Here is a 14943-nt window from a genome sequence, read left to right on the forward strand (position 1 = left end):
AGGTCATGGAATGCTAAAATACACAATATCAGAAATGCATATCTAGATATGAGGAAATCTAATCTGTTTTCTCATGATAAATAAGATAAAAAAGTTTCACAAAAATACCAAACATTATTTTTAAATTCAACTCAAATCCTGGGAAAAGAATAAATATAACTAATACCATTTAATATATTTTTGGCAAAATTGCACACTCAAAATATTTGTATAATAAATAAGAGGCAAGACTAAAGGAGGGAGGAATATAAACAACACTAATGATCTCTGTGCATTTTGATAGTTAAAATTAGATTGAAAAAAAAAAGTTGAAAAGTATATCAATAAAATACAACATAAATATAGCTGAAGTTCATCACTCTTAACAACCAGATAAAATTATTTAAAAATAAAATAAGAAGTGCACTATTGAAGTCTAGACGCAATAAAAAAATATGCAGTGATTTTGATTGGGAAAACAATATTTCCTTCATAACATCATTACACATGCCATATGTCTGCGTTATTACATTTCAAGGTCGCAATTAGTGCTGATAGTGATGATCAAGAATAAAAAAAAAAAAAAAAAAAAAAACACAAACAAAATTCCAGCAAATGAATTCGATACTATTTCGATAAAGACTTTTGATGGATTACTATTATTATTAACAAAGGTGTGTAAACATATGAGGAGGGGAAGGAATGAAAATTAACTAGCGGCGAAAATGAGAGTTTAAAATTTATTGGTTCAATAAAAATTAAACAAAATTTTAAAAAACTCAGCAGGAAAATTAATATTAAAAAGTTATTGTAAGCCAACCTGAGGGTACCGATACCGATAATTCAGATGAGCACTGAATTAATTGCAAAAAATTTTACAAAAATATGGCAAGCAGACTGATCATTTACGACCATATTTCTTTTGAAGTAAAAGGAGTTCATAAATTAATCTAAAAACAAATAAAATCACTCATGATAACATTATAAAAAAAGAAAGTATACAAGAATTCTATACGCGATCGATTAAACGCTGCGTAATAACGTAAAATGATGGACGCAACTTCAGTAAAACTATAATATTTCCAAAGTCATATGCAATTTTTAACAATTAAGTGCTAATTTGGAGAATATTTTTATTAAAATGCTTGAAATAAAAAATAAAAAAAGCTTCTAAATTGTAAACAAAGAAACTTTCGCAAACAAAAGAAAACAAAATATAATCGGATGCATTACGAAATATTAATAAAAGAAATTATAAAATTAAGAAGGAATGCGTCACAATGAAATGTGGATAATTGATTATGAAATAAAATACTGAATTTATTATATATAAATCACTAACCTAACAATGTTAGGCTTAAACCACCACTTGCCACCTTACATGTTACTCACCTTGCAGACGATATCGAAACTATTAAACGCGCAATAATTTCAGAACTCCAAAATTAATACATCGTCAGAGATACTTTTAGTTGAATATAATCAAATAATAAATTACGTAATTAAAGTAACTCCCATCGTTACGACAAAAATGAGCATATTTTTTCAAATTATAAATAATAAACAATTTAATCGTCGTCGTTGTGATACACAGGCGCCATCTAGTGACCTAATATAAAAACTACAATTTATAAAAAAAATATGAATTTTTTTCTTTTTCTTTGAATGCTTAAATAGGTTTAAAAATAAAATAAAAAAATTATGCATATAATTTTTAAAAAAATTTCTAAGGATTTTTGCATTAATAAAATTAATATTTTTCAGAGCAATGGAATTTAATATTCTTTAATTATAATCTATATAAGATTATCTTAGCAACTGTATAAGATTTTGAAACTAAAAATAAATAAAGAATTTTTATTAATTTTAAATTCACAAAAAATAATTAAAACACAATTTTACTCTCCATCTTTTATTTGCCTGATCAGAAATTAATTAAATTAGCAGTTTATGTGGGTGGTGATGGGATTATGCCAAGATAAAATATTATTTTAATTTTCTAAATTTTTTCTAAGAAAAAAAATTTATATATATAATGAATACCTTAATGAAACATATAAATCAGTAAAGGTTTATTTATAAATTTTTCAGTACCTTATAGCAGAGGATGGACAAAAATAATAAACCTTATAAGTTTAATTTTTCATTTTTACCCATAAAAATACAGGATAATTTCGAATTTCTGACTTCTATAAAATATTTCCATCACTCAAGCATATTATAAGGGTTGGCAGGTTTTTGACATGTGACAGTTTTTGACGGTTTAAACCATGGTTTAAACCGTCACGTCAAAAACCTCACTGTCAAAAATGTCGAAAATGTCAAAAACCTATATTTATATGTGAAATTTAATTAATACATAAAATTTATATATTTTTTATAAAGGATAGTGTTTCTAAATATGTTCTAGAAAAAATAAATTTAAAATTTTGAAGAAACACTTATATTTTGAATAGTAACCAAAATCTTGTACTTTTGAAAGCTCACATCTTTTGTAATATTATGTATTCATTTTCATGTGTTATTGAAAATCTGCAGTGATATTATTAAGAAATTTATTTATAACCAAATTTGGTGTATAGTATAGATTATACTAAAAATTAGACATTATAAAGATAAATATTAGCAGTTTTGTACATTAGACATCTTTTAAAGAAAAATCTTTTTAATATTCTTTTAAATCTTCTTATAAGACAATACAAATTTAAGTGCTTTCTGATACACAGAGTAGTTAGTGTCGATTTACAGTATATTCAGCCTATTCATTTACTATGCTGAAAATTTAGTTTATCCAAATACTTGTGAATTTCATTTTGCTGAATACTGTATATAGTTTTGTTGAATATCTAAATATTCAGCTGGTGAATAATTACTTCTTGCTTTCAAGATATGTATTACTTGTATTCTTAATACAAGTGGAGAATAAAAAATTAAGAGGTAAAAATTGTTTTAAAATGATAAGTGTAATAATTATAAATAAATATAATAAACAATATGAATTATATTTATTATTATTCCCAAATATAACTATACTTTTAAATTCAAATTAACATACTGGATAATAAAGATATTCGGTATAACATTAAACTTTTTTTTCATACACTTGTATCAAGTTTGTATTTATACAACATAACTTGTAAGTTCCTTATAAATATTAGTTATATGTTCCTTATATGCCAAAAATGCATAGTAATAAACTTTTAATTTTCTTAAGTATCAAAAAAAAAATTTTTTTTTTTCAAAATATAAATATTTGAAAAAATTTTGTGCAAAATTTTTCTGCACATGCATTTGAATATAAATTTCTGAGATTTTAAATCTGTTATTTTACTTTAATTTTAATTAAAAAATATTTTAAAACCTGCTGATTACCTATAGTATAATTAAATTTCAATATAATGCATGGCAACTGTTGGTAGTTTTGAAGTTTATATATTTTCTTGGCAAACTCCAGTTTTTGACATTTTTGACGGGTTTTTGACGGTTTAAACCAGTATTATACCCTTGTCATGTCAAAAACCACTTTTTGACGTCAAAAACCCAACCCTGATTATAGTTATTATTATTTTCTAAAATACAGATATATAGAGGATTTTGTAGTTTAAACATAGATAATTTGAGATATTGAATCATTTGAATCTACAATTCTCCTATAAATTTTCATTAAAGTGAATGTTAACATTTCATTATGTATTAAATTTTTTTTTGTTTTTGCGTTTGAGAAAGTTTTGAAGTTTGATGTAAGGGAAATTCAGGTTTGTAAAACATAATTTTTTAAGAATACAAAATAAGCCAAATTCTTGAGAAAGATATCGAAAATCTTGAGAAAGATATCCCAAAACTATAGACAGATATATAATAAACACGAACAAGTGAACAACGTTAGCAAAAAATTTGTCAAAATCATAGAAATTTTTAATACCACTCATTAGAAACAAAAATCGGCTAAAATTCCTAGATTTTAACATGAAGTCAATATTTTTCAAAATCGCGAATATTTGCATTACTCAATAAAAGACAAACAGCCACAATCAATAATTTTCAATATTGCAGGCTTTTTTTTTTTTTTGGTATTCATAAAAAACATGGTCATAATTTTCCAATTCTAGCCCGGAGGACAATCTTGTAAAAACTATCAATCAATACTCAATACTCTTGCAAATATTTACCCTCAATTAATAATTTTTAACATTACAGGCTATATTTTGGTATTTATAAAAAGTACGTTCATAATTCCCCAATCCTAGCCTGGAGGACAATCTTGCAATAATTGATATGAGAATATCTTCCTCTGTTTTGTGCAGCCTCACTTATACCTCCGAGATTATGTCATCGCATTAGACAGGCATGTTGATAGGTATGATAAACCATAGTGTTTTATAAAAATTAAAACATTTTTTAAAACCGGTGATTTGTAAACAAATTTTGCCAGGCAACGAAAGGGTTGAAATTAGTTTAAAAAAATAATTAACATTGTAAATATTTAAAAGTTAATTAAAATTGTTCCCAGAAAGTTTCTTTTAGGTTTTGTGTTTGCAGAAAGTTTTTTATTTTATCTAAACCTGGCTATAGGAAGTAAAGATATATTTACATGCAGCAATAAACTTTCCTCTATCTTCATCTCTTCTTTACTTAGAATCTAAACCATTCACAAATTATTTGATGAAAAGATGCATAATAAATATGCATTACCACAATTATAAAAGGTGAAAAAATTAAAAAATAAAATGTGAGATATTGCTTAGTAATTTTTCAGCTTGCATTGAAGCAAAAGGGAGAAAAACATGTATTTGTTAGTTTATATTTGGATAATTCAGGTATTTTAATGGATCTGTCAAAAATATATTTTATAAGGTTCAAACTATGTTTCCAAATTGTCATTTTTGTTTTCATCCCAGTCAAAATGTAAATATCAACAGTTGAAAAAAAAACAAAAAAAAACAAATGCACTCGATATTATTGATGCTGCATTTATTTGATATTTAATTTTTTATAATGCTGAATGATATTTTTTTTTTTAAAATCTTTTCTATTTATTCATTTTACACTTCACTTGAAGAGGATAAATAGTATAAATAAGATAAATAGGATAAATAGTTTTGTGCATAAGAAAAGAACTTTTGAATTAAGATTTTGTACATTAAGAAAATTTTTCAGTTTCTCTTAACCAACAGCAATACATTAAGGGGAAAAAATTATATTTCAATTAGAATGAGATTATGAGATTTTCTGGTATGGTATTTTTAAGTCAAATTCATGTTTCAATTAAAAGCATAAATAAAATTAGAATACATTTCATTTAAAATTTCCAGATTAAGATCTGTTCAATTAATTTAACTATGTAGTCAGTGTGATTTCTGTCAAAGCAAGTATATTAAATATTTCATCTAAAATGACACATTATTAATACTATAACATAATTTTTCATGTGTAACACAACAGTTTTTATGAATTAAACTAATTTATATTAAACGTTGATATTTTCATGTTAAAAGCTTAGTCAATTGTAAACAAAACATATTGTTCTCCTTCCTGCATAAAATTAAACTCTTTACGAGGTATTTTCATTAACCTGTTTAAATTTCTGAGGATATTGGACATTGTTAAACTGGGGAGTGTAACTGTATATGGACAATATATAGCAGATATTTAAATGCCAAATTTAGTACTGAATCTTATTTTTCATATAATTATATTTCAGTAAATATTAGTTTGTTTCATTTATGCATAGTGCCCCCCTCCCTTTCGTTCTAATTAGATCACATATGAAATATTAAATACTTTTAACTTCCATTAATTTTTCAGGATTTTCACTTAACCTTTATGCTATTTTTAATCATTATTATTTCAATCTTACACAGTCAACATCTTTTCTGTGATTCACTTTAACACACTTAGAATACCCAGAAATTTTTATCGTAGTAAAGTCTTTAAACTTAACTATTCTGGAACCATTGTGGTAGTAAGGTTTCTATAAACTACGCAACATCAATACAACAATATTTTTATAAACAGTCATAGATAAAAACAAAATGACTATCAATTCAGTAGCTTATATCAATTAAAAAATTGCAAGTACAGGCAGTTGAGATATCAAAAAACATTATGTTTATTAAATTTTAAATTTTTTTTTTCAATGTGCTAAAATTATTCAAGGTTTAAGAAAAATTAAATTTTAAACAAATGCAAAAAGTTAAATATTAATTATTTAGCTTAAGTAAAATAACATAACAAAAAATGAATATGTATTAAAATTATCTTTTCATTATAAATCAATCATCTTTTTACTGTTTTGTCATTGCATAAAAAATATATGAAAGTAACTTCTGTGTCTTTACCCTCACAACTTAGTTACTAGTTATGTTTCTTATGTTCTTAGCAGTGTTTAAAAATATTACGATTGAAAAAAAAAATTATGTATTGATAATATTTCTACACTGAATGATTTGAGTAGAAACATTGGGCAGTTACAGGAATTAAATTAAATCTTCATCAGATAATACTAGTAAAGATAATTTAAACATATTACAATATAAATCTACATTATGCAAATGATTGTTTAACTTCTAGTAAAAAGGGCAATTTTGATTAACTGTTTTTATACCCTTTATGATTCAATTCAGCAAGAAAAAGTATATACAAAATACTAATTAATTAAAATATAACAGGAAATATATAAATGCCTTTAATTTTTATTGCAAACAATATATTTACTTTAAGGTCCGAAAATTTTGATAATTTACTTTTAGTAAAATGTAAACTTGGCTTTATTTTTATATTTTGGACTATAATTTGACAAGAACAATTTTTGCACTTAACAAATGAAATAATAAATAAAAAGTTGATGTCGTGATTCTGAAAGTTGAAAAAAAATAGAACTATAATGCAAATAAATACTACAATTTTTTAATGAATTAACTATTGAAACCTCAATAAAAATGGGGTAAAAACACTCGTGTGAAATAAGCATAAGTTCTACACGAACAAGGGAAAAAATCCTACACAAATTAAACCTTCTTATAACGTTAAATTAAATTCTATACATTTTATGTTAATATAGAATTGTAGGAAAAAAAATTCCAATAGGTTCGAAGATTGTTCTTTCCTGCCGTGGTCGATGGCTGTAGCTCACTTTAGTGGCGCGAAACATTCCATTGTAATAGTATTGGTAAAATGGTATTTTAAAAAAATTATGAGGATATGGAATGGAACCAATTTTTAATCATATCGCTGAGAGGGAAATAAAATTGCAAGTAGTTTTATTTTAGAATCAAACTGGTAAAAAAAGTCACAAATGTTTCACAATCGTTTGCAAAATAGTCATTTTTGCCACCTTTTCAGTAGCCAATGGCAGCCATGGCTGAATGAATAAAAATGTTATTCAGTCGCAAAGATTTAAAAAATCAAGCAATGATTTTAAGTTACACTTCAGTCAAATTAATTTAATTTTAACAAGCTAGAAAAATAAATTGAATGAGAGTTGCAGGGCGATTTAAGATTGAAACTAATACATTTTAAACCAAACATTGCTTATCTAGCCAAGCATATCTTTTTCAATGATTCATGTATAAATTTGATTTTGTCGAAATGAACTAAATCATACTAGAAACAGGTAATTTTTTATCCTCTTTGTTTCAAAAATTAAGAAAAGAGAAAATTTTTTTGAGGATCAAAAAGCTTGGCAAACCTTATTAAAATGAATTCTTACATCATTTGTTATTATTGAGAGTGAGCAGCAGTTTATGAATAATTGAATTGATGTGAATTTCTTAAAAACTAAAATTTTCCCCAATTGCTGAAAACATAAAAAGCAGGTAGGAGGAAGCCAATAATGTGAATTCATATTCTCCTGGAAATCCAATAAATCATAATATATATGTAGGTTTTAAATGTTGGTATTTTTATTTTATATATTTAAATTTACTATTCCAGTGGTGATGTTGTTAGATTCATTCATAAACTGAACAGAAAAGAAAAATTTAACTTTGACTTCCTATCATGATCAAGCATTAAGCTTTATATTTTGCAAAAAAAAAACTGATTTTCTTATCACTGAAAACTTAATTTAGTAGCAGTATATTAATTATTGAAATAATTTTGCAAGATTACTAACTGTCATACGTAAAAAAAAATTTCAAATAAAAATAATTTATTTTCTACTTTTATTTTAAATAGATAAATGCTTACTATTATAGATTAATAATATTTTTTGCTGTTAACATTAATATCATTTCATACCTTAATTGTGGAACCTTAACCTCTGAACCACAATGAAGGAATTTTTTGTTTTCTTTTAACGCAATCATTATCATTATGTTTACACATTAAAACACATAATCAATATTTAAAAATAAAATTTGAAATAATATCTGTAAGGTATTGCTTTGTCTCTAAAATTATATATCTCTATAATTATGTGTTTATGTTTTAAAAAAAAAAAAAAACCTAAAATGCGACTGGAGGGAGAGGAGTATTGCTAAAATGTGACACTTTGTGATGGGAAGGTGGGTGATTAAAAATTATTCAAAAAGAGGGGGGGGCGGTGAGAAGATATGAAGCTGACGTTGTAATCATGATTTAGGCAAGATAGAAGAAAGTTAGAGTTTAATTTTATGCACACTACTCCCAAAGAGAAAAGATATAACTGCCATTTTAGCCCAAAGATTAGCAATCCCACAGTTAGCCATACAATCAGCTAGCTTTTTACAACTGAACTTGATACTACTATCGATTTACAACAAAAATAAACGATTGCGGTGACAGTAGGAAATCTTTTAATGAAATTTCATTTTGAGCGAAATTAGTAACATTACCTAATATGATAATTACTTTGTATGAATGCAGCTCTTAAATTTCCTATTTATGTATTAATATTAATCTTTCTCAAATATTTTTTTGTTAATGTGCATGTATATACAGGGTATCGGCAACATTTTAGATTTTCAAATCCATGACTTTCATGACTAATTCCAAGAATGTTTCATGACTTAACGAAGTTACTATTTTCTCAGAGAAAAATACAACAATAAAAAAAAAAAAAAACATTATAATAACATTTCAGAGGTCTGTCCAGGTTTTTCTGAGAGGTACCTATTTTGTGAAAATTTAGACATAATTTGTGAAAAATTAAAAATTATATTTAAAAATCAACACAAAAATATCGATTTATCATTTCTTAAGGGATACAAAAATAAAATGGAAAGAAAAAGTATTTTGTGAAACTACCGTTTTTTCTAAAATTGAATTTGTGAAACTACCGTTTTTCCTAAAGTTGAATTTGTGAAGGTACCGCTAAATGGTAGTAAATTCGGCCTGGACAGACCCCTGCATTTATTGAAATAATAGGTATACCCAAAACTATAATATTCTGAATCTTCATATTTATAGATTTTAAATTTAAAAAACAGAGTACAGAAAGAATTAAAGCAATAAAATAGCTGAAAAAAATTACAAAAGCAACTAAAACTTTTTCTTCCTCTTTTTCTGCAAAATTATATTCTAAAGATACTTTTCTTGTCCATCAGAAAGGAAAGAAACACTCCTGATTTTTCTATTCTCAGTTCGGAATAAAAAAATTTCGCCAATGACTGGTTTGCTTTAGCTAGAATTTTAAATTCATGAAATAAAATAAAAAATAATAATAAAAATTCTGAAATCACAGAAGTTTAAAAGATAATTCGCTCTAGAAAGGATGTTTTTTCTTTCAATTTTTGAAAGAGCACCATAATTTTTAAAGAACACGATAAAAAATTTTTTTATTTTAATAAAATATGACTATGAGTGAGTATTTTTTTACAAATTCAGGTATTCGGAACACCATGAAAAAGGGGGGGGGGGGTACATTTTAAAAATTTGATTTTTCGGCGACAAAATTTAAGACTTTCCATGAATTTTTTTAAAAAAATAATTAAAAACATGACAAATTTTCTTCAATACTGAAATTCATGACTTTCCAGGTGCACAGATACCCTGTATATATAGAAATTTCTTTTGTCAAGAATAAATAAAAATTTTGAATAATTAACTGTTTTCGTATATTTAATATCAGTAAAACATAAACCAGTTAAACATGCAAACACAACTTACTAATTATCTCTACAACTTATTTCCTAGCATATCAATTGAAAATAACAGCATTATTTTTATAGGCTTTTAAAATGTGTTGCAATTTAAAACGCACCTGAAGGTGAATCAGTGACACTAAGTTTACAAAGCAAAGCTATCTGTTGTCTTTCTGACAAAGGAGTATTTCTTCTCAGTGTCAATGAGCTAGAGCTACTGGTGCTAGAATCACACACTTGTTGAACTTCTTTAAGAATCTCTTCCCGGAGAGCTTCAGAGTCTAAAATTGAAAGACAATATTAATAATAATATTTGCAAAAATTACACAGTATAAATCAACTTGATACAGGCTGTGTAGTCAGATTTTTCACCAAAAAATAACCACTTTTTAAACACTCAAAAAATATTTTTTATCACTTTCCGAAAATAAAAAAATCATAATTAGGATCTGTGCAGTAATAAAATTATTTTTATCTATCGTTTAAAATTCTTAATTTATAAACATAAAAATCAATAAAGTTCCAAAATATTTTCCCAAAAGTTTACATAATCATGATAAAATAGCTAGTTTCAGATAAATATTGCAGAGAAAATTGTAAAAATCGTGCATTTTTGGGTAATTTAGAATGACAATCGACACAGCATAGAAAAATCTCTTTTTAAAATATAGAAAATTAAATACTTTTGAGAAACCTTGAATAAGAAAAGCACCTTGAAGGGCTTTTTCACGTCCAAAAAATGCAAATAAAAAATAAGCACTTTTTAAAAGCACTATGAATTCTGTTATACAGTATAAATCAACTTAAAAATAAATATGAATATTCAAAACAATTTTTCTAGTTATTCCAAAATAAAATAATTCTTTACAAATATAAGTTTAAAAAGACAAAAAAAAAAAAAAAAAAAAAAAATTTTTTTGATCATGCAGTAGTAATATCTGCATGATCAAAAATCATATATTTCCACTTTATTTGATCATGTATTTCAAATAATTGCCAAGGATCAAAAATGGCTCATCAAGGTTTGGTAGTTTTTAAACAAATGTCATTCCAAATATTTAAGGTCATAGTAAAATACTCAATAACATGCTACAAAGTTAATCTAGATTAATTGTGTGATTAACTGTTACTCTTCAAATATCCGAACTGACATTTTTATATTCTAAATTTTTTAATCATGTAATTCATATTTGAATAAATTTAAAATCTAATATCAAATTTATATACAGTTAATAAATCCTGCATCAGAATTTATGAAATCCAGGCAATCATTATTACTGCCAACTAAAGTGAATCACAAAATAATAAAAAAATTTTGATCAAGTTATAATAGTAGCTGAAACCCTCCAAATGACAACAAGTGCTAAAGAGATAATCACAGCATATTTTTCATGCCAGATTTAAAAATAATATAACACAGAAGGAGAAAAAATTAGATACTAGATTTAGGCTCTTTTCTAAATTTTCTTTAATCAAAATTAAGCTGAATTGTGAGAACACAATTAAAAATAATTAAAGGGAATTTTTTTTCAACATTACTATATTGCCTTTTAATGCAGAGATTTATGCCCTTTCTTAAATATCATTATAAATAATTTTAAATAAATCAAAACATAAATTTTCGATGTTTAGTTTTTAGATACCTCAAATTTGCAAATTTTACTACATATATGTTAGATTACGCTGAATTTTCAAAATAAAAATTTCTGTTTGACGGCATTGGGGTCACAGACTATTTATGAAGATAGTACTGGGTCATTCCATGTCAGTTCATCCAGCCATGGCACCCACCGTCTCAGATTTTGATGAAAATTTTTACACTTATAGAATTTTTTCTGCTGATTTCAAAAATGACAATTATATTTAAATCGGTTAAGGGGTTTAAAAGTTATAAGCATTTGTATTTTTGCCAAAATGGCACATTTGCCGCCATTTTGATTCATACATCAAAGGCTATTAATGATTGTAACTCACCTTATATTTGTGATAGAGCAATAATTTTTTTTTATTTTGTTCAGAATAAAGTAATCTGTCATATAAACACTTTTTTTTGCAAATAAGTATCTTACTTATTTAGTAAATGGGTCTGTTTTGCAGTTTTTTGATCAACGGAGTTGAGTAACTTCAGGATAATATTTCTGGCAACTCGCCCCCTTCAATTTCAAAAATATTTTATTCAAAGATAGTTGAAAGTGCAAACTAACATCTGATACAAAAATTTGGATGGGCCGTTCACTCACTTTTTAAAAAAAATATATTTTTCTTCTGAATCATTATGCGTTAAAAGTACTCGTAGTTTGATGATTTATAGTCCTTAATTATAACTAGAGTATAATAAAATGATACAAAAAATGTGAATGGTAGAAAAATATGTAAAATAAAGTAATCATTTATTAAATTATTTTTTTCTTCTTTCTTTGAGCCCTCCCCCCCCCCCCCACCCTCGAAAAAGAAAAGAAGAAAGGAAAAAATTTGAGCCTGAGCAAGACAAACACAATTTCTGGCCGGGAATTGCTGAAATTTGCAATTTAGCTCGGTATGTTTTAGCCTGATCTACACTTATGACATGAAGGGAGACTTTCTTGGTCTTATTGGAAGGAGAATTATATAAGTCACAATTTTTTTTCATTTTCTTATATAGGGTGACCTGGGATAATTCCTGATCAAAAAATGCAAACATCTATTTTGTGAAAAAACTATTCAAGATAGAATTTCAATATTTACTGGAAGTTTGAGACTATATGAGATGAGTCCTATGCTACCTTCTTTTGTTGGAAAATCTAATTAGAATTTAAAAGATTTTAAATTGTTATTGATCAGAAATTACCCCTTCTCTTGATCATTTCTGGGGTAATTCCTGATCACTTCTGGAGTAATTACTGATCACCAGTTTTTACAGTAAAGGGGTTGTTTAAAAATAATTATACAATGGTAATTAACAAATAAGACATCAAGATCAAACAAATAAACCAAAGAGATGTTTAAGCAGCTAATAAAACGATTTCTTTAAAAGCAATGAATAAAGATTAACACTTTAAATTTTCCAAAAATCTTTGCATCGTGCCATACATTTTAGGCAAGCAGCCAACTCATTCTCATGTTCTGTTGGAATATAAGAAAGAGTTCCTACATAAGTTACTTTTGCTGGATTTTTTTAACTTCATTAAGAGAGAGTGTAAAGCCAAGTAAGGTATGTCAACAGCTCTGACAGTAGCTCTCACACTGAAATTTCATTTTCAATCATAAAAAGAAATTCACTAATTTTGCTTTCTAGAAGCTTAGTATCTTTTTTAGTGTTATAATTTCTCACCATATTTATATTAGGCAAATTTATAAACTTAAAAATTATTCTAACAATGTACACATAAAATTAAGATAGAAGCAAGGTAAAGCAAACCAGAAATGGGGCAAATCAGAACACATTTGTCTTGTATACAGTTAATAAACAAATTTTGTGATTACAGTTGAAATATATTTTAATGGTTGTTCCACTTAATAAATATGAACTGCCATTTAAGAAAAGACAATTAGCTATTTTTAATACTATTTATAAAAAGAAATGACAATGATTAGGAATTACCCCAGTGATCAATAATTACACCATGGAGGCAACATTTGATATAGTTTCCTATAATTAATTATAATGCTTACAGTAGATGTAAAACAATTAAACAAAAACTTACACTACTTTTATATCAAAGAAAAAGAAAGTAACTCAAAATATTTATTGTTAAGAGAAGGAGGGGATCTTTGCAGAAATGTGCACATTTTGAAACCCATCTTTAAAATGGAAAATACAGAGCAGTTTAAAAGATACTTATTTTGTTAGATTAAACAAAAAAAACTATAATTAAGTAAATGTAGTTATACTTTAGTAAAATGTACAAGCATTCTTGTCCATGTCTCAAATTTAAAAAAAAAAATTTAAAAATAAAACTTAGGTGATCATTATTTACCCCAGAAACAGAGTGATTGTGAATTATCCCTGGTCACCCTATATATTTCATACTGATAAAGGAGATACTCCTTATGTATGAGGCATATAGTTGAACTTTCCTTAAAATCTAAATTGCTCCTAAATGAAATAAGTTATATATTCTCTGAAGAAAGTTCTAAAATCTTCTGTGAGTTTAAACTGAACTTAAAATCTTTCAAAGTTAATCCAATACTATATAATACTTGGGTTTTCATAATAAAACTCTTTTTTAAGTATCAAATTGATACATTTAAAACTTTTGAAAACTTATTTATTTCTGTTCTGTTCTAAATAAATGGAAGAAATACAATTTTACTGATTGGAAAGAAAATAAATTTTACATGACACTCAATTCTGATTGGAGCAAACAGAAATGTTCTGACAGATGATACATTCTGATTAGTCAAATTTCTTTTTTGGGAAGGTAGAGATGGAATGTGTCAATAGTTTTCAGTATTTTTTTTTTCTATTCAGAAGTTTTTTTTTAAAAAAATTGGATGTATATAATTATAATAAAGGTTTTTGAGAATAAAAAGGGCCTGCAAGTATTAGTGATGAAATAAGAGCATGCAAATTATCTTATAGTTAGTGATATAAAATCATTTCATTTCAATATAATTATAATAAATAGTTTAACTTTATCAGTGTTTCAAATGAAATTTTGTATAGGTATCTCATTACCATAACAATCATTGTGACAAATAAAAGGATAAAATTAACTTCAAATATTCATAATTTGGTCTTACATTTAATTACATTTTAGAATCAAACAAAATGTTTGAATTAAATTAAAGTGTTCAATGATTTTCTCCTTCCATAAAGATCAAAGTTAGTTCAATTAAAAAAAAAAAAATTAATGACTGCTTTTTATTATTTGGCACTGCCCTCTACTCTTTCAGAGAAACTTTTATTTATATTTTTTTTCGA

The 14943-nt window shown here is 25.7% G+C and overlaps 1 protein-coding gene across 1 annotated transcript in view; it reads right to left on the bottom strand.

Annotated features, from left to right (window-relative positions):
* The window catches only part of LOC107446396 (uncharacterized), a 45353-nt gene that overhangs the window by 26416 nt on the left and 3994 nt on the right, over positions 1–14943 (bottom strand). The window contains exon 3 of the mRNA XM_016061028.4: positions 10160–10321. Coding sequence (XP_015916514.2) covers positions 10160–10321 — 162 coding nt within the window. The remainder of the gene's footprint in view (positions 1–10159; positions 10322–14943) is intronic.

Source organism: Parasteatoda tepidariorum, chromosome 9, assembly GCF_982258835.1.
Source record: "Parasteatoda tepidariorum strain Cologne lab strain chromosome 9, Ptep-v5.0, whole genome shotgun sequence".
In the NCBI taxonomy this organism is placed as follows: Eukaryota; Metazoa; Arthropoda; class Arachnida; order Araneae; family Theridiidae; genus Parasteatoda; species Parasteatoda tepidariorum.